An 18,560-nucleotide genomic window follows, 5' to 3' on the forward strand; every position below is an offset into this window, starting at 1 on the left:
ATTCGTTCCAAATTGATCTCTGTAATAATACAGTAAAAAAAAAAAAAATTAGCAAACTTTTTTTTATTGATTGAAATGAAAGACATTTTCTGAAATGCTACAATCAATTGCCATTTCAGGCCTTCAGAAAGACTGAGCTATCAGCACCCACCCAAGACACTAAGTGAACAAGACATCACAAGATAAAATAAATGTATGAGAAACGAGGCGTTGGGTGAGTGACGGCTTTTATATTATCTTTGATACCATTCTTACTTTTATATTACTACTATATATTTATTACAGTATTTCTAAACACAATTGAAGAAACAGAGACCATCTCGGTACCTCATAAATCAGACTAAACAGTATTCGAACAAATAAGGCCACCAAATATCCATTTAAAAAAATACTGTATACATTTAACAGAACAGCTTAAACATGGAAAGTGATGCAAGTTTGAATTTAAAAAAACCCAAATAATTAACCAAGAAAGTAAAATGTTTTAGAGACATGAGGGGGACCCTCCAAAACTTGGTATTTATAAAAATTATGTATTTGTTATTACATGTTTAAACTTTAGTCACTTTCAAAGTCCTCTCTGCTTGATGTAAACCCCCATCGAGATGCTTTTTCTACTGCTCAAAACAGTTTTTGAACTTGTCAATTTTGATGCCTTTTAGTGTTTCTGCCATTTCTTTTCTTTTTTTTTTTTCCCACCTCTTCCACAATGGCAAAACATTTCCCCCTGGGGACTTATTTCATCCAGGGAAGCAAACAAACAAAAATGGCTGGGGGTGAGACAGGCTGAAGAGAGAGGGTATGGGGTCATGCTGTTTTTGTTCAAAAACTGCTGAACACTCACCATCGTGTGGGCAGGTACACCCATAATTCACCCATCCTGAAATGGGCAAATGCGTTGAAAGAATCTCAAAAACAAAACAAAAAATCACTGAAGCCAAACGTAGCCTACTGCAAAAATGCTAGCTGGCACGCTGATGCCGATGGGTTCCTAGAACACTCACCTAGCAGGGGAAGCCTGGGCCCACTATCCAAAAAATAATTCTGGTTTTTCTCGGGTCCCCCTTGTACATTGACACTTCCATTTGAGAATCCCAGCTGCTCAGGTGACTTGCAAACACGGTCTAGAATCCCCAACATTTTAAACATGCTCCCCCATCTTAAAGAAAAGTCTGATATGCTTGCATATGTCAACAGTGAATTTCAAACATCTGACGCTGTGGCTAGACAGCTGCATTTTGCAAAGCTTACACACTACAAGCTGTGCGACAGTGATAGCCGGGACACCACACACACGTCCAATCTGCGGGGCGGAGGCCAGGCGTCTTCAGTTGGGCGGATCCACGTTTTGCAGGATGAGGGCCACTCGGCTCGGAATGTACACCTAGGTCAACACATTCAGGTCAGTGCACAGGGGAAGAACACCGAACCCGCTGCCATCATGTCCAAGCAACACAGGCTGATGCGAGGGCTAGCCTATGGCTCTGGGCTCTGAGAGGGCTGCACTCCACCTGCCCAGGGTTCCGGTGGCACCAGAAGGGTCTCTTCTGGCAGCCGCCCCCAGAGGCGCCAGGCAAGTCCCAAAGCCACAGCCGTGGCCTCAGTGACCTCCCTGGCCCTCCTAGGCCACCTGAGGCACTAGCACATGAGCAAGGAAGGTAGATGAAGAGCAATCCACAAAGCTCTGCTTTCAGCAAGACTGTGCCTCCTGTCGCTTTAAGAACAAAGACGGAAAGGTGGTATGAGGTCTCCTACGAGTATTTGGGGCCCCTCCTCAGTTTAAACTAATGAAAACACTTGCTACTGCCCTTAAAGAGAGGACGCTTCTCACCATGTAACTCAGTGTCTCATGGTCTGATCTGAATCCAGTATTTCCAAAAATGAATAGTACATCTTTACAGTCATTACGTGTGGAAAACCATGTATGTCCGTGCCACAAGCTATTTCCCTATAATTTCACATCGCATCTAGTGTCTTATAACGTTTAAAACACGATTAATTTACCTACTAATGTAACCCCTTCTACGCAATGTTTCCAGGGCCTCTGGGTCCTGACGGGGCTGCCGGCCTCCAGTCTGCCGTCTCAGCTCAGGGCTCCCCACGTGTTCCGTCCACCAGGCTCGGACACAGACTATCAGCTCCTGCAACACGCCACACTCTCCCTTCCTCGGCACCTTTGCCCGTGAGGTGCTTTCTGCTCTCGCCACTCCTTATCTCTCTAGCAAAACCCCAGCTCTCTGGGAGTCTTTCCCCGACAACCCCGGAGGTGACAGGTCTCCACTTCCAATCACAGCGGCTTCCTTGTGTCTTTCCGAACACTTCACACAATTTGTGGGTTTTTTGTCAAGCTTGCCATCTATCCTCCCCACTAGTCTATGAGCTTTCCGAGGGCAGAGGGTCTCTGTCCTTCATATCTAACTCGTAGTAGATGCCACTGAACAGACGGCTGTCAATGGTGACTGAATGAAGGAATGAACAGAGAAGTCATTGTGGATCAATATGTATATTTAAAACAAGATATTCTCTAGCATGCTTGCATCTGAAACTATTTTTATAAAATTGGGAACCAATTTGAACTTCGTTTTTAAAAAAAACTATTAACAGAACAAACAGTAAAAATAATATTAGAGATTGCTGTCATCACTGTGATAATCTCTCTTCACTTCTGACTTCAGTGATATTTCACTATGAGTGTTCAGTCACTTTCTCTCTGAGTGAAAGTTTGCCTAATGGTTAAGAAAAGAAAAAGGCTTTTTGAGTTTAGAACCAGAATGAAAGGTGCAAACATGGCTGTGGGGAAAAAATGAAAATAAAAGGACAGTTGATTTTCATTGAATGAGACTTGTATGTCCAATGCATCTCAACTCTGCAATTGACCACACTGTTTTCCCTTAAGGTTAATGCAATACAGAACTCTTACAACTCTTAACAAAATCAGACACGCCAATACAGTTGTTTAGTTTTACCCCTCAAAGATTAAAGCCATTTTAAAATAATGACATTTAAAGAAATTTATATTCTGGATGTTATGGCTAGAGAGCAGTTTTTCTAATCTTCAGTTAAAATAGTGGTTTAGGAAAATAATAATCGTCTGAGAAAAACACCTTCACAAATGCTAACAGTCACCATGTAACTCAGTGTCTCATGGTCTGATCTGAATCCAGTATTTCCAAAAAGATAAATAGTACATCCTTACAGTCATTAAGTGTGGAAAACCACATATGTCCATGCCACAAACTGTTTCCCTATAATTTCACATCATGTCTAGTGTCTTATAACTTTTAAAACACGATTAATTTAACTACTAATGTAACCCCTTCTACGCAATGTTTTCTCCTTGACTATAAGATGTCATGAGATTGGTTCAACAAAAGCAAGTTGGAGATATCCATAACTAAAGCAGAACTGTTATCAAAGATCCAGACAGATCCAGTCTAAAGGATGGATTCTTTCCAGACTCAGGCTACAGACAAAGGGAACATAGAACAAAGCAAAGGAGATGTAAAAGGAACCAACAGTCTGATTCAGCCCATTCCTTCCCCAAGGCACCAACCAAGACAATGACCTGCCCTTCCAAAGGAGTTTCCATGAGCTTATTAAGGGGTCTAGTCTACGAATTTTGTTTTGGGGATCCCAGTAACTAGATTTGACTAATCAGTTGACAGTGGGTTATAAGTAGAATAGTTCACTGGTTTCCCTGATATGATATGAAAGACTCTGATAAGCCCAAGGCTCCTGAGAAAGGTGCAATGAAACACATCCATCTCACCCAGAACAAATCCTGCCAGGTCCCTCTCAGTGTGTGTTACAGTGATTGCTCTGGACAGATCAAGTCAATCTCCCTTCTGGACTTTCTGTCATTGTGGGATCACCTCTGTCTGGCTCATAACCTTATCATGATTTCATAAATAACAACTGATGCGGATAATTTACGAACAGTCTTACTCACTTTGATCTTTTATTTTATTTATCTAGCCTAAATTGAAGAGTATTTTATCTAGTCTAAATTGAAGAGTTAAAACAGGATGCCATGAGAAGTTGAAGGTTTACAACAGGTGTGTTGAATCTCCTATGTCAGCATTTAATGGTTTAAAAGAGCCTGCAAGAACTCTCACCAGATGATGGTGGTCTTTTTATGTAAGGAGCTTTACGAGGACAATTCTAGTCACACTTAGAGACCTCTTATTACTATCTGCTCAAAGGCTTCAGTTGGTAATTGTATAATATCATTAACAGGACTATTGTATAATTATATTTTTTACTGCAGTGTTAATTACCAGAGTGTGTGTACGTTGCACCAGAGCTCTTGTGGTATAGGCAAAACGAAATAATTTCCCCTGAGCAAGTGATTTTTCTTAACTATGGCTATTTATGGAAGTTTGAGTTTTCTCCTTTATAAGGGCTCTGAGTATGTAAATCAATTTTCCTAGTGGTTAGGAAATGACTACCAATTATACGAAAGGACTTAAGATAATCACAGCTCACCCTCATGATGAGACAATCACAGACATGAACAATTTGGGGTCCCTAAAATGTGCTAAGTATTGGCTCTGTAATTCTCATTTTATCATTTTAATTCAGAAAATAGTTTTGATTCATAGCAAGAAAAAGGAAACATAAACATATTTAAGTAGATTTAAACACAAATATTTAAGTCTATTTAACTATAAACAATTTATATGTACATACATGTATATGGAAACCACTTATTATGCATGCTACATATCAAATGCATGCTGGTAAACATATCTACTAAGCCCATATATTAGCCTTTAAGCTATAAACATTTTATAGTGATAAACATTTTGTAGCTAAGATAGCATGTAATGTACGACCATGAGTTTCATTTTTTCTAGCTATAATCATAGTCAAATCTTCACAAGGAATCATAATAGCATAGTGTGTTCCAATTCATGCATTCAGAGACTCAAATGCATGCTAATCCACCCAGTGATTTTGACTAATGACTAAATTACTGTATTAATCATTAGTAGGACTAAAAAATTAATTGATCACACAATGGTCTATTCTGTTATGTCATCTGAGCAAAGAGTTACTTTCTTCTAGGATTATAATTGAATAAGTTACAAAATGTTTGAAAACATTTGAGAAACATTATAACACTTCAAAATGGCTTCATATTTTAAAGGCTAAGTTTAAAAGTTTCCTTAGACATTGTTAAGTTAGAAATAGCACTTGAAGATATAATCTAGTAGGATGAAAACACCTTTCAATGAAAAAGGCATCCAATTCTTTCACAGTCTTCATACACATGCTTTTTTTTCCATAATAAAATTTATAAATTATTTTGAAAAATAAAAGGTGACATACATGCTTTAGGTTCATAAGCTATTTTCTAAGGAAAAATAAATCTTATTCTACTCTCATTATTTTGTATGAGGGCTAGAAGAAATGTGATGCTGATAAATATTTCAACATAGAAATGTATACAACCTCATCTAATTTAGAAACCTTATACAAAGTAAGCTTTAAGAATCGAGGACTTTTTGGTCTGAAAAGATGAAACGTTTTCTTGATTTTGGTAAGAGCAAAAGACATCTTCCAACTTTCAAGCTGCATTTCGAACACGTACGACTGAGGGACGATAAAAAAGGCACATCGATGTCCAGCCTGTAAACTGAAAATCTCCTCATGCCCTTCAACCCTCAGCAGGGGTGTAAACAGATCCACTGCTTATTGGAGAGTGACCTCACTGGCAATGCCATTACCGCTTTCTCCCCATCTTCATCGCTGACACCGTTTCTGCCATGGTGGAGGAATCGCATCGCCTCATCATCCAGGGCACCACCATCTGTCTTCTCTCATCTGTGCCATGGAGTTAGCATTTACGAGCCCGAGGAGAGAGAGGAAGGTCCCTGCCTCCAGCACACCCAGGGACATGCAGGCAAATACAGAAGTTCCTGTATCAGGGGCCAAAATCTAGAGACCTGATGAGGCTAAATGCGGTTTCCAGCAACTGCCAGTAAACGCAGACTGGGGAGTGCTGCCCTATGGCTGCCAGCACGTGTGAAATCCCCTGGCCCAAGCAGACAGGCCTCCACGGTGCCCACAGGCAGCTGTCCCCTGGCCTCCAGTCTCCACTGCCCAGCTCGGACCTGGTGCTGGCGCTACCCGCTAAGGCTGTGGCACATGTGGCTATTTTAAGATTCCTTCCCGCTCTGTTTGTTGCTATCTTTGAAAACAGACTTGTCACTCATTCAGCAGAGCCTTTGGATTACTGAGCTTGCAAATTAAGCTTTAGTAAATGCTGTGTCCTAGTGGTGACGGGCAGAAATTTCACGGAAGAGGTAGAGTTCTATCTGGCCCTCCCTTCATTCCAGGAGTCCGGGAGGCGGGAGTGGTCTCCCCGGAGTGGAACGAGACCCAACTAGCTTAAGGTCCTGTTCAGACAAGCTGGACTGGGTCCCAGGAGACAGGATGCAGTCTGATAGAGAATTCTACTGCAATGAGGCATTCTTATCACAGGAACAATTATTCATGTGATTTTTTTTCCTTCCCACTGGCTCTTCACAGAATACATCTGGCGAGAAGGTCACCTGTTTTCTTGGATTTTCTGTATTTTACTGGTCCACTTAGGCCCCCTGGTTCTGACATTAAGACCGGTGATCATTTCACCTGGAACCTAAGGACTGACTTACATGAGTCATTGCTGAAGCACCTGTCATTGAAAACAAGACACAGCTGCCAGAATAAAGGCCTAGCCGTCTTCTCCCTGACCAAGTTGGACTGGAATTCCATTTAAGGCAGTGGCTGGGCTCTTTCCTGTCTCATACCCTTGCAGTGCTGAATCCTCTATGTATTACTGAGACTTATGAGATACTCTTCATTCTCCCTGCTAATTTAGAACTGCATGTTCCATATTTGCGAGATCGATTCAATTAGGGCTTGAAAAGTAATCTCCTGACTGCTGCTGCCACTGGTTCATTGACTTGTTTTAATTGTGACAGAATATCTCTGCTCTTATAAAACCGAAAGGCTGCCAAGATATTTTCTACCCACCCCCAAAATGATGAGCCCTCACTTAAGACTATAATTTCCCCAAGGTTGGGAGAGGGTATTCTTAAACGTGTGTGACATGTTTAAAATACTAAATAATCATTGACTAGCCATGACAATGATAGCTTTAAAACACATGTGCAATAGCATTTTGCAGTTTCTGAAATGCTTGGCTATGTTAATGAGCTTATGATGCCTAAGAACCTCATGCCGTAGGGAAGATATTATAATGATTGCTAACATTATCATTATTATTCAGTCAAAGTCTCACTCTGTGGCCCTGGCTGGAGTGCAGTGGCATGGTCACGGCTCACTGCAGTCTCGGCTTCCTGGCCTCTAGTGATCCTCACCTCTCAGCCTCCCGAGTAGCTAGGACTAGAAGCATGTGCCACCATGCCCAACTAATTTTTCGATTTTCTTTTGTACAGACGAGGTCTTGCTATGTTGCCTAGTCTGGCCTTGAACTCCTGGGCTCTGCCCAGGTCTCCCAAAGTGCTGAGATTACAGGTGTGAGCCACTGTACCCGGCCTAGATATTACTATTAATCCTTCTTTTACAGATAAGGAAAACTGAGGGGCAAGAAAAGTAACTATCTCCAGTTTTCCTAGCCCATAAATGGCAGCCTAGGTGTGTGATCCCAGGTCTTCTGTCACAACATTTTGAGATCTTTTTACAATACCATGACAGAACCCTGCTGGGATGCACAGGCATTCAGGAGATTTGGCCACATAGGAATGTTGCTGTCTACATCTTACAAACCCCTCTCAGTCTAGCTCAGCCGATTACAGTCCCGTTTCACCGGTCAGTTACTGCCTCTCTCTGACTCCTCCGGTGGGCTGAATGATCTTACCTGAACCCCCAGGGTTCTTTGACACTTTTGGTCATTTCAGACCTTTAAGGTAATCTTCTGACTTCTGAAAGTCTTATCCTACATGTCAGAATGGAATGTTCAGATAGACTACAGTAATAATGCTGTGAAGAAAGAATCTGACAGCAACTTTGAGCCCTCTTGGGAAGATACAAAGGTCTCTATCCAAATGTGTCTAAAGCTATGTCAATACCATCAGCACACACCCACCCACAAACAAACACAGGCACACCCAAGTCTCCTGTGGCCATGGCAATCTCCTCACGGCCTGTAATTCAACAACCTGTCCCTGTCATCCTGCTCATTTTGTTGATTTCATACCATGGTTGTTGGCACACTGGCTCTGTGTATGATACCGCAGGCTATAAAGTCAAGGGCTGGCATCACTGTCAGAGGTGGGGAAATAGAAGAAAAACAGAGACCCAGAGGTACCACCCAGATTCTCATGCCTGACCCATACCTAAACCTTTAAAAATTGAGAGAATGTATTGAAATCAGAACCTTAACAGTCACGGTAAAGCCACACCTTTGTTGGATAACTCCTGGCATCAGGAAGGTGAAACATATTTAAATCCAGTGCCTCCCATGGTAAAAAAAAGAAATGCAGGTCTCAGACGGGGAGAGAGGAGGCATATGACCAGTCAGGAAAAGGGGTTACAAAAAGATGACAGAATGCAGGTGTGACCTTGAGCCCACTATATGGCCAAAAGTATAAATAAAGAATTTCTCTAAATCTAGGGAGTTGCTAAGTTCGACATCTTCGAAAGGATTTAAATTTAGTAGTTTGTAGCAACATTCTATCATTTGTGCCAACACAATGCAAAAATTAGTTACATAATGTTTTCCTCAGTCACATAAGAAAATCAGAGAATTTTATAACTAGAATGAATTCAGTTTTTAATTCACTACATAAAAAGACATATCTTTCATTGACACCTTTAAGGTGTTTTAAATTAAACTTCACTAAATAGTCAATAATGTAGAAATCTGCTTCATGTAAAATATTACAGAGAAAGCAAGAACCAATGGGAAGTGAATTGTTGTATAAAGACATGTTTATAATAGAAAGAAAAGCAAAAAAAAATTGCCTTCCTCTCATTTCTTGGGAAACAATTTTGAATCCCATTAATATTCAAATGCATGCAATTCTTCTCTAAATATTCTTTACGGCTAGTTTTTCCAAAGCCAGTTTGGTCCGGCACCACACAGCACGTCTGGTTTTCAAGTGCGGACCCTTTCCCTACTTCTCTTTTCCTCCATGTTGCTTATCTGAAGAGCTGTTTCCTTGAACAGAAGCATCACTTCAAAAATAAAAGATTAAACTCAGGATAAAACCATCTTGTGAACCTTACTTACCAAAAGAGAATGGGGACGCCCATTATGTTCGAAAGCCTCAGAGAAGAAATCCGTGCTGTGGTCCAGCCTCTGGTGGCCTCCGTACTCCGCAGCGTCGGAATCCAGCACGATTTTGAACGTACACCTCTTAAGGAATTAACAAGGGTCCAGGGGTTGCAGGGGACACTGTGCAATGGGTTTTGAGAGAGCAACTTGGAAGAAATATTAGAGCAGCACTCAGGCACAGTCTGTGTTAGGTGTTCATCATCCTCTAATGTTTCAGAGATGCTCCCGTTTGAAGGTGGCTCTAGGGGCCATCTACTCCACTCGCCCATGGGGTCCTTGCTGTCCCTTCATCACAGCCCCCGACGTGGCCACCCCACTGGGACTGAAGACTCTTCTCCTGAACCATCCCATTCCACCTGCTGGAAGCTCTTTTCCCTAGTGACCAGAAATGAACTCCTTGGGACTACTTCTAATCTAGGAAAGCCACAGAAAAATGTTTGATGGGAGTAACCTTTCAAATATTTAAGCAGAGCTGTGCTATCTCCATGGGTCCTCTAAATATGATTCTAAATACGTACAGTCAGCCCTTCACATCCATGGGTTCTACATTGGTGGGTTCAACCACCTATAGATAAAAAATACTTTAAAAAGAGCGGATAGTTGCGTCTCTACTGAGCTTCGGATTTTTCATAGTGAGTTAGTTATTAGGCATGTTAGTATTACCATTTTTACAACAAAATAAACAAAAGCAATCATTACTATGCTAAAATTTATAATGCTCAAATGAAGTAGATACAAAAATCCACAATTAAATATACGTCGCTACTTAGAAATCTTGTTTCTTCTCGCCTAAAGAGGGACACAGGTGGGTTGAATGCTTTTTGGTTTTTCTTCCTGGTTATAAGACCTGAATCTCTGAAATTTGGTATGTTTTCATTGCAACGAAATTATCACATTAATGGAAGACAATGTGATAATTATCTTCCATTCAAGAACAAGGACTCATCATTTTCAGCCCTGAAACACCTCTGTCTGGGTCAGAGGATGAGGATGGACAGGTCACGGGAGCTTCTGCTGGTGGTGGTGGTGGCCCCATTTCAGCGGTGGTCCTGATCCAAATTGAAACTGCAAGTCAGAATATTAGTGTGTTGAGAGAAAGAGAAAACTGAGATTTGAATAACGACTACCTGGCAGAGGCACACTCTGAAGTCACTCAGTACAGCTGAAAATGATCCGAGCCTACCAACATATCCAATGCTGACATATTACAGATAATGAAAACAAACAATTGGATACACCAGATAAATGAAGCATTGCCATATGAAAATAACTATTCAAATAAAAGTTTACTTTTTCTTTTTTCTTCATTCCAGTGCACACAATACTTGGACAAGTCTTCAAAACACAAAACCCAAACCTAAACTACTCTCTCAAGTTATTGAATTCAAGTATCAACGAATACATTCCAGGCAAATGACACAGACTTTTGGTAGCAGTGGTTAGAGACGGAAGTTACCCCCCTGTGGGCCAAGGAGCGCTGATGGGTGGTCGTGTTCTTAGAAGGTTCTCAGAGTGAGTCGTCATGTTATACAAGGGGCTAGGAACAGTATGTGCATCAGGCACTACCTCAAGACTCAATTATGTTATTACGCACATGGGAGCCTGCATTGCAAAGGCTGTGCGTGTTTTTTACTATTAAAGCACCGATTCATTTCACAAAGTCACACAATTTAATACTTTTTGCTCATGTACTTTCTCAATCAAAAGATACCGAAATAACAATTGTTACATAAGAATCCGTTTCCTTTGGACATTGAAAGAGAACACTGTATTGAAAACGGGTAGAATCTACGCACTTAATATATCTCATTTGTAGCCATAGAGAAAAAACTTATAAAATCCCCAGAGAAGTTTCATACTTCAGCTTAGAAATGTGTTTCTGATCTCTAATTCCAAGAAAACTTTCTGCTTTGTCCACCTGAGGAATTCCCTAGCCCTGAGTCTGCCCCCAAAGAACACAATAACACTCTTTAGTGTTATTAAAATGCAGCTTTTAAACTCCAGACATTTCAATTAAAACATCAGGTACGAGGTCGTGGTTGCAAAAGAGCTTTATACTGTGAATTGCTACCATATATTAATCAAATTTAAGAAACCCCATTGAAAGCCGGGCTCGGTGGCTCAGCCTGTAATCCTGCGCCTTTGGGAGGCTGAGGTGAGTGGATTGCCTGAGCCCGTGGGTTCGAGACCTGCCTGGGCAGCGAGACCTCATCTCTACAATAAATCAAAAAATCAGCCGGGTGTGGTAGCGCATGCCTGTAATTCCGGCTACTCAGAAGGCTGAGGCGGAAGGATCGCCGGAGCCCAACAGGCGAGGCTGCAGTGGCCGGGAGCGGCCACTGCATTCCAGTCTGGGTGACAGAGTGAGACTCCAACTCAAAAAAAAAAAAGAAACCCTATTGAGAGGACAGTTTAGAATTAGAACAAAAAATGTTTAAAGCGGTTCCTTAAGCAACCGATTTGCTTGTTTTGCATGATCTCTCACTTAAGTAGTCTCTCCCCACTCCCTCTCTCTCATGTACACACACACACACACACACACACACACACACACACACACGACATGGGACCCAAGCAGCACCAAAGTTCCCATCAAAGAATATACCTCTGAAAACATGACTTAGGGCCAACTCACACTTTTTGAAACTACCTTCATGATATCGTTTCTAATTACACGGCACATAGGACAAACATATCAGGGCACGCCAACAGGGCATCTGTCATCCACACCTACCTGTATACACCTGTCGACACCTGGCACAGCATCTTCTCATAGCATGTTCTCAGTAAGTCTTTGAAACTGATGTTCAGGATGACAGCTCTGACTCATCAACAAAGGTCAAAATGTGTATTTTTTAAAATATCATAGAGAAACAGAATAAGTTATCTTCACTCCCCAATCATTTATTAGGTACAGACAATTACAAAGCAGTACACGAGACACAAATGTGACTAAGACACGGTCTCAGTTTATTTGCAACACCCAGCTATCAGGCGAGATCAGACACACATATGAGTGCCGGTAAGCAGAGCAAAAGCCACATCCAATGAGAAGATTTATGGAGGAAAGGCAATGTTGGCAATCTGTGTTTAAAGAGTTGTTTTTTTAAAAAGTCTGGGCTGTTAAGATTTATTTTGTTAGTTAAGTTTAACAGTGTTAATAATTCTTGAGAAAGGGTATGATAATTAAAAAAAAAAACACAAAACAAAAACAAAAAACCTGAAGGCCGGATGTGATAGTTCACATCTGTCAATTCCACACTTTGAGAGGCCAAGGTGGGAGGACTGCTTGAGCCCAAGAGTTCAAGACCATCCTGGGCAACACAACGAGATCTTGTCTCTATAGAAAATCAAAAAATTATCCAGGTGTGGTGGTGTATGCTCATAGTCCATCTACTTGGAAGGTTGAAGTGGAAGGATTGCCTGAGCCCCAGAGGTCAAGGCTGTGGTGAGCTGTGATAATAACACTGCACTCCAGCCTAGGTGACAGAGTGAGACTTTGACTCAACGAAAATAAAAATAAGCCGGGCTCGGTGGCTCAGCCTGTAATCCCGCGCCTTTGGGAGGCTGAGGTGAGCGGATTGCCTGAGCCCGCGGGTTCGAGACCCGCCTGGGCAGCGAGACCTCATCTCTACAATAAATCAAAAAATCAGCCGGGCATGGTAGCACGCGCCTGTAATTCCGGCTACTTGGAAGGCGGAGGCGGAAGGATCGCCGGAGCCCAGCAGGTCGAGGCTGCGGTGGCCGGGAGCGGCCACTGCACTCCAGTCTGGGTGACAGAGTGAGACTCCAACTCAAACAAAAAAAAAAAAATAACCAGGAGATCACGGCAGAATAAAGACGACACGGGAAAGACGAAGTCAGAAAACCAACCAGGAGTCTAAACAACAGCTCAAGGATATCAAGGCTACCTAACCTCTGCTGGTGGGAACGGCGAGCACAGAGTGAGATTTTAGATGGACACACGGCTATTCAAAAGGGAGGAAACGGAGGCTTAATTTCAGGAAACAGAAGGAGAAGGGGAGGGCACCTGTGCCCAGAGACAGATAGCTAGTGAAGGGGCAGAGCTGTGATGTCACACAGGCCAAACGAAGACCCGAGGACCCCACCCTACATGTGGGCCCCGACTCTGCACCAAGAATCAGGCAGGGCTTTCACAGGCTGTTTCTCGTTTAATTCTAAGATTCAGATCCCAAGCATAAAGAGGCCAGAATGAACATGACAGGAGAAGAATAAGAATAGAAAACTCAGATAAAGTGCTGTCCATCTAAATAATTAACACAATTCTATTTAAAAGATGAGCATTCTTACCAATTGCCTTGGAGTGCGAATGTCTGAGGTTTCCTATGTCCGTTCTAATCCACGTCCTATTCATTCTGTCTGTTTGATCTTTTTTTTTTTTTTTTTGAGTTGGAGTCTCACTTGGTTGCCCAGACTGGAGTGCAGTGGCTGCTCCCGGCCACCGCAGCCTCACCTGCTGGGCTCCGGCGATCCTTCCACCTCCGCCTTCTGAGTAGCCGGAATTACAGGCGCGCGCTACCATGCCCGGCTGATTTTTTGATTTATTGTAGAGATGAGGTCTCGCTGCCCAGGCGGGTCTCGAACCCGCGGGCTCAGGCAATCCACTCACCTCAGCCTCCCAAAGGTGCGGGATTACAGGCTGAGCCACCGAGCCTGGCTCGGTTTGATCTTTTTATTAGCAATTACAAAACACTGGACCAAAAAAGTTACCTTGCTCAACTGGAAAAAATACGGTAGGGAGAGAATAACAAATTCCTTCAGATTTTTTTTAAGGCTATCAAATAGGTCCCTGTCAATTTGGATAGCTTTAGAAAATATTATGACTCCTTCTTTTAAATTCAAGTGCCTCCTAAGTATTTGATATATCTATCAACAGGTTGAAGTAGATAAGAAGTTTTAAGTATTATTCTATAATCTCTGTCCTTAAAATTTGAACCAAGGAAGAGCCCTGCTCTGAAGGAGGCCTGTACTAATAGGATTAAGGAACAGTGAAGGCATGAAGACTCTTAAACTCAATGGCTCTTCAAATACTTCAAAAGCTGCTGTGTTTGCTCAGCCACTTGATAAAGTGTCTGTTCAAAGTATAAGGATTTGGATGTAAGAAGTGCTATCATTTATATCATTCGGCACTAAACTCGCTTCCCTCTTGCTGATGAGGCTGGGGACATTTATTGTAAGTAAGGTACAGCCCTTGAGGTTTCAAACTGAGCAATGAAAAGAGGCATTCTCCAGTGACCATAAGACAGTAACGATGACCGAGGTGGTAAGTCACCACAAGTCTTCAAATCTAAGACAACGATTTTAGGACGGATTGCTTTATATATCTCAAATAAAGACAAAAATGCTACTACCAGGCCAATCATTGTAAAACACCTCCCCACTGAAGAATGTAAAAAAAAGTACATCTTAGAACATGAACTCATGTTTCTATTTATTATTGTTAATTTTTAGTTGGTGTCTCACTCTGTCATCCAGGCTGGTGTGCAGTGGCACACTCACAGTCTCGACCTGCTAGGCTCAAGCGAAACTTTCACCTTAGCCTTTCAAGTAGCTGGAACTACAGGCATACACCACCACATTCAGCTAACTTTTTGATTTGTTGTAAAGGTCTTGCCAAGTTGCACTGGCTGGTCTTGAAACCCTGGGCTCGGATGAGCCTCTTGATTCGGCCTCCCAAAGTGCTGGGTTTACATGCGTGAGTCACCCCTCCTGGCCAGAATAGGAATTTAGCGTAAGTGATGTTTATATTGAATTCTTAAATCCATCCATTCATATTTTTATGATTATAATAACTTCTGGAAGCTCAGTGACCCCAAGGGAGAGAATCTATACCAAAGGCAGTCCATAGCACATGCAGAAGTCTCAGGAATGTTCTCAATGGAGTAAGTGTGAAGGAGCTTCTAGAAGGGTACGCACTGTTGTTGGGAAGCTGGGAGAGTGCCAGGATTTCCATCCGAAGTCCTCTAAATAGCACAGGGCTGGCCACGGCACTTTTAACATAATTCTTCCCTTTTTAGGTTTCATGAGCTGAACTTTATTGCCAGCTACCATCCACAAAACCTAAGGTTACAGCTGCACGGCATCTCAAATGGATCCGTCCCTTTATTTTATAAATACAGATAAGTTATGCCTCGTTTATTGTCCCGAAACACAGAAAGAACCATAAACTGCAACTTTCAGTTCCTCTCTGGTCTCTTTCCAAATGTAGGAGCAACAAAGACTTGTGATGTGTTGCTATACGTTTTAGGAATGTATATGTGTTAGTGTGTGGTGGCGGGTGTGTGTGTGTGTGTGTGTGTGTGTGTGTGTGTGTGTGTGTGTGTGTTTGTGTGTGTGTGTGTGTGTGTGTGTGTCTGATTTAAGCATTTCTATCTTCTGTGATCTAGAATATACATTCAACTTAAAAATTTATCACTGGAAATGATTGTTCTGCATTTTAATTATTTTTCAGAACAATTTATGGCAGTGTGAAGTTTATGATTATATAACTTTTAGTGGAAAATATCCAGTTAGTTTTTTTATGTCTTAGACTTTACTTTAAAAAATCCTCTAATAGTAGAATGTTTCTAAAATAAAACTTAAAAGCAGATAATATAAAAGCAAATAGAAAACTTACTAATGAATAAGGTCAAAACAAATTTTAAAATATAATGACTAACAAATGCATCTTCAAGGGATATACATATATATGTATATAAATTCTGAGTAGTTTACATTAAAAATTTGATGTCCTTGAAAAAAGCAATATCTTCATGCATGAGCTAAATATGCATTCAAATTCGTGAACACTGTCTTCATTAAAAGTTTAAACGACAGCCACACATTTTAATTAAGTGCAAATCTAAAGCATATTTCTATTATGGTCTGGGATGTGCTCATTTCATCAGCAAAAGGTTTCTGATTTTTAGACTTCAAAATGAACTCCAGGCCCTACAAGTTTACTTACTTGGTCGTACATTTTTAGAAACTGTACAATGCAAAATAGTAATAAAACAAGTTCAAAGAATGAGGGCTCAAATGGCATTATCTATCAGGTTAATTAATTGACTGCTATACTTTTTAAAATGTGTCTTCATGCAAAGTATTAGTTTATTATTAGGCATGCTTAATGACACACATCAGTAAATAGCATATCAAATAATGATGCAAAATATTGAGTGCCACATATTTCTCTATGCAAATAAGAAAATTATTCTAAATACTTTACAGAATACTTCTGGCTAACCTACTTGGGAACTTTTCTTTATCCTAGAAGATTATGTAACTTAAGCTAAAGATTATATAACTTAAACTAAAAAAAGTCACTGTTTCTCAATAACTCAAGAAAGGAAAACAGAAAAATGTGCCCACATTTCCAGTCAAATATTTCCCTAAACCTTGCTTTTTGTCTGTGTCATTAAGAATTATCCAAATAACTTGTAAATTCAATTATCTGATGAAGCAATAGCAATTATTTAGAACAGCAAGAGGAAAAAATAGCAGCTTTCTATTCATCATTTCACCTCATGCTTTGCAAGCAAAATGAATGCATACCCTGCAGACTCAAGAAAAACACTGTGCTTCTGAATTCAAAATAATTTTGACTTAGTCTAAAAGAAACACCTTCCCCCAGACAAATTTACTCTAAACACAGCCCTCAATGGAGTCAAAAGCAACCTATCTAAATAGAAAAGGTACTGGACACTTAAGAGTCTCTGAAAAAGAAAGGCAATTACAGACAGCGAGGAAGCACCAAGTGAGTCATGTCATGCAGACAGACAGGACCAGGAGACAGCTTACCAGAGATCACGGGCACATCGCGGTGCCTCCGTGAGCTGGGGTCCCACAACTGCATTCAGATCCCAGTTCTGCAAAGCAAGTTACTTAACTCCCTGGCCTCGGTCTCTTGCTTGTAAATGGAGGTAAGACATCAGAGGGTTGTTGGGGGAACTGGCTGAAGCAATCCACACTGAGTGTGTGACGTGGGAGCTAGCACTGGAATAAATGCGCCCCTTATCGGCCACTGTGCTATTATGACGACAGACCCTGGCTCCCTTAAACTGCTGTCTCAAAGACGAGACACGTAAAAGTGGGTCTGCCTGTTATTTCACTTCTTTTTTTGTTTTTGAGTTGGAGTCTCACTCTGTCGCCCAGACTGGAGTGCAGTGGCCGCTCCCGTCCACTGCAGCCTCGACCTGCTGGGCTCCGGCGATCCTCCCGCCTCAGCCTTCCCAGTAGCCGGAATTACAGGCATGCGCTACCACGCCCGGCTGATTTTTCTGACTTATTGTAGAGATGAGGTCTTGCCAAGTTGCCCAGGCGGGTCTTGAACCCGCGGGCTCAGGCAATCCGCTCACCTCAGCCTCCCAAAGCGCGGGATTACAGGCTGAGCCACCAAGCCCGGCTTATTTCACTTCTTATACTTAACTTGACTTCTTCTTCCTTCATGATCTTTATTTCTGCTTTCCTCTCCCTATGTCTTTGTCCTTCCTAGAATCGAACATACTTTCTGTTATTAAAAAGATTTTCACATTAAGGTGTAATCAGACAGTATATAGAACTCTTGGAGGATCAGACACTTTTTTAAATTTTAAGGTTTTGTTTTTTTTTATTTTAGAGAAAATGTTGAGAAATATTGTGAGTCTTTTTGGAGAAACCTAATTGACCATCCTAACTGAAAGCTGAACCCTTCCAACATGCTCTTGTACCTGTCCCAATTTTTCACAACAGCATTATCATCTTCGAACATACTATACATTTAATTATGATCATTCCATCCCTCTTTATTAAAAGACAATCTTTGTAAGGGATTTCTGTCTTTCTTTTCCCTGTTTAAGACCTAGACAAGAATCTGGCACATTTCATGAGTATATCAGCTTTTCATTACTTTTCTATGGCAGTCCCCTGCTTGGGTTTTGTTTTTAATCTGAGCATGTTTTTGCTAAACTTTAAAAAGAATTTAAGACTTCTTTGGTCATAAAAGACCAACTGTGATTGTCTTCCCTCATTTGATAGAGCTAACCTTTTAGATCTTGTGTACAAATATAACTTCTAGCACAATCATCCTTAAAGTTAAACCTAGACATTAAAAAAATTACATTCTTTATAAATAGATTTATAATAGAATATTTATAGTAGGAAACAAATCCTTCATTTTGGATTACTCTAAATAGGTATGCAAATGCATGTGCATTTGAAGCACTTAATTCTCAAGTTAATAACTCTGATCAGTATGAGCCTTGGAGATAAACATTTTCTTTCTTTTTTTTTTTTT

General features: G+C 41.1%; 1 protein-coding gene across 2 annotated transcripts in view; it reads right to left on the reverse strand.

The window, feature by feature from the left end:
* Window positions 1-694: 694 nt before the first annotated feature.
* The window catches only part of GBE1 (1,4-alpha-glucan branching enzyme 1), a 146,050-nt gene continuing 128,184 nt past the window's right edge, over window positions 695-18,560 (reverse strand). Inside the window, exons 12-13 of one of the 2 annotated variants that reach the window (XM_008062489.2) lie at window positions 9,242-9,359; window positions 695-1,384 (exon numbers count right to left, since the gene is read on the reverse strand). In XM_008062489.2, the coding sequence (XP_008060680.1) occupies window positions 1,328-1,384; window positions 9,242-9,359 (175 nt within the window). In that variant the 3' untranslated portion in view covers window positions 695-1,327. Of the gene's footprint in view, window positions 1,385-2,010; window positions 2,460-9,241; window positions 9,360-18,560 lie in introns of those variants that run through there. The other variant, XM_021714712.1, reaches the window with a different exon arrangement.

Source organism: Carlito syrichta, unplaced genomic scaffold, assembly GCF_000164805.1.
Source record: "Carlito syrichta isolate Samal-C Ts95f unplaced genomic scaffold, Tarsius_syrichta-2.0.1 Scaffold305724, whole genome shotgun sequence".
NCBI classification, from domain to species: Eukaryota; Metazoa; Chordata; class Mammalia; order Primates; family Tarsiidae; genus Carlito; species Carlito syrichta.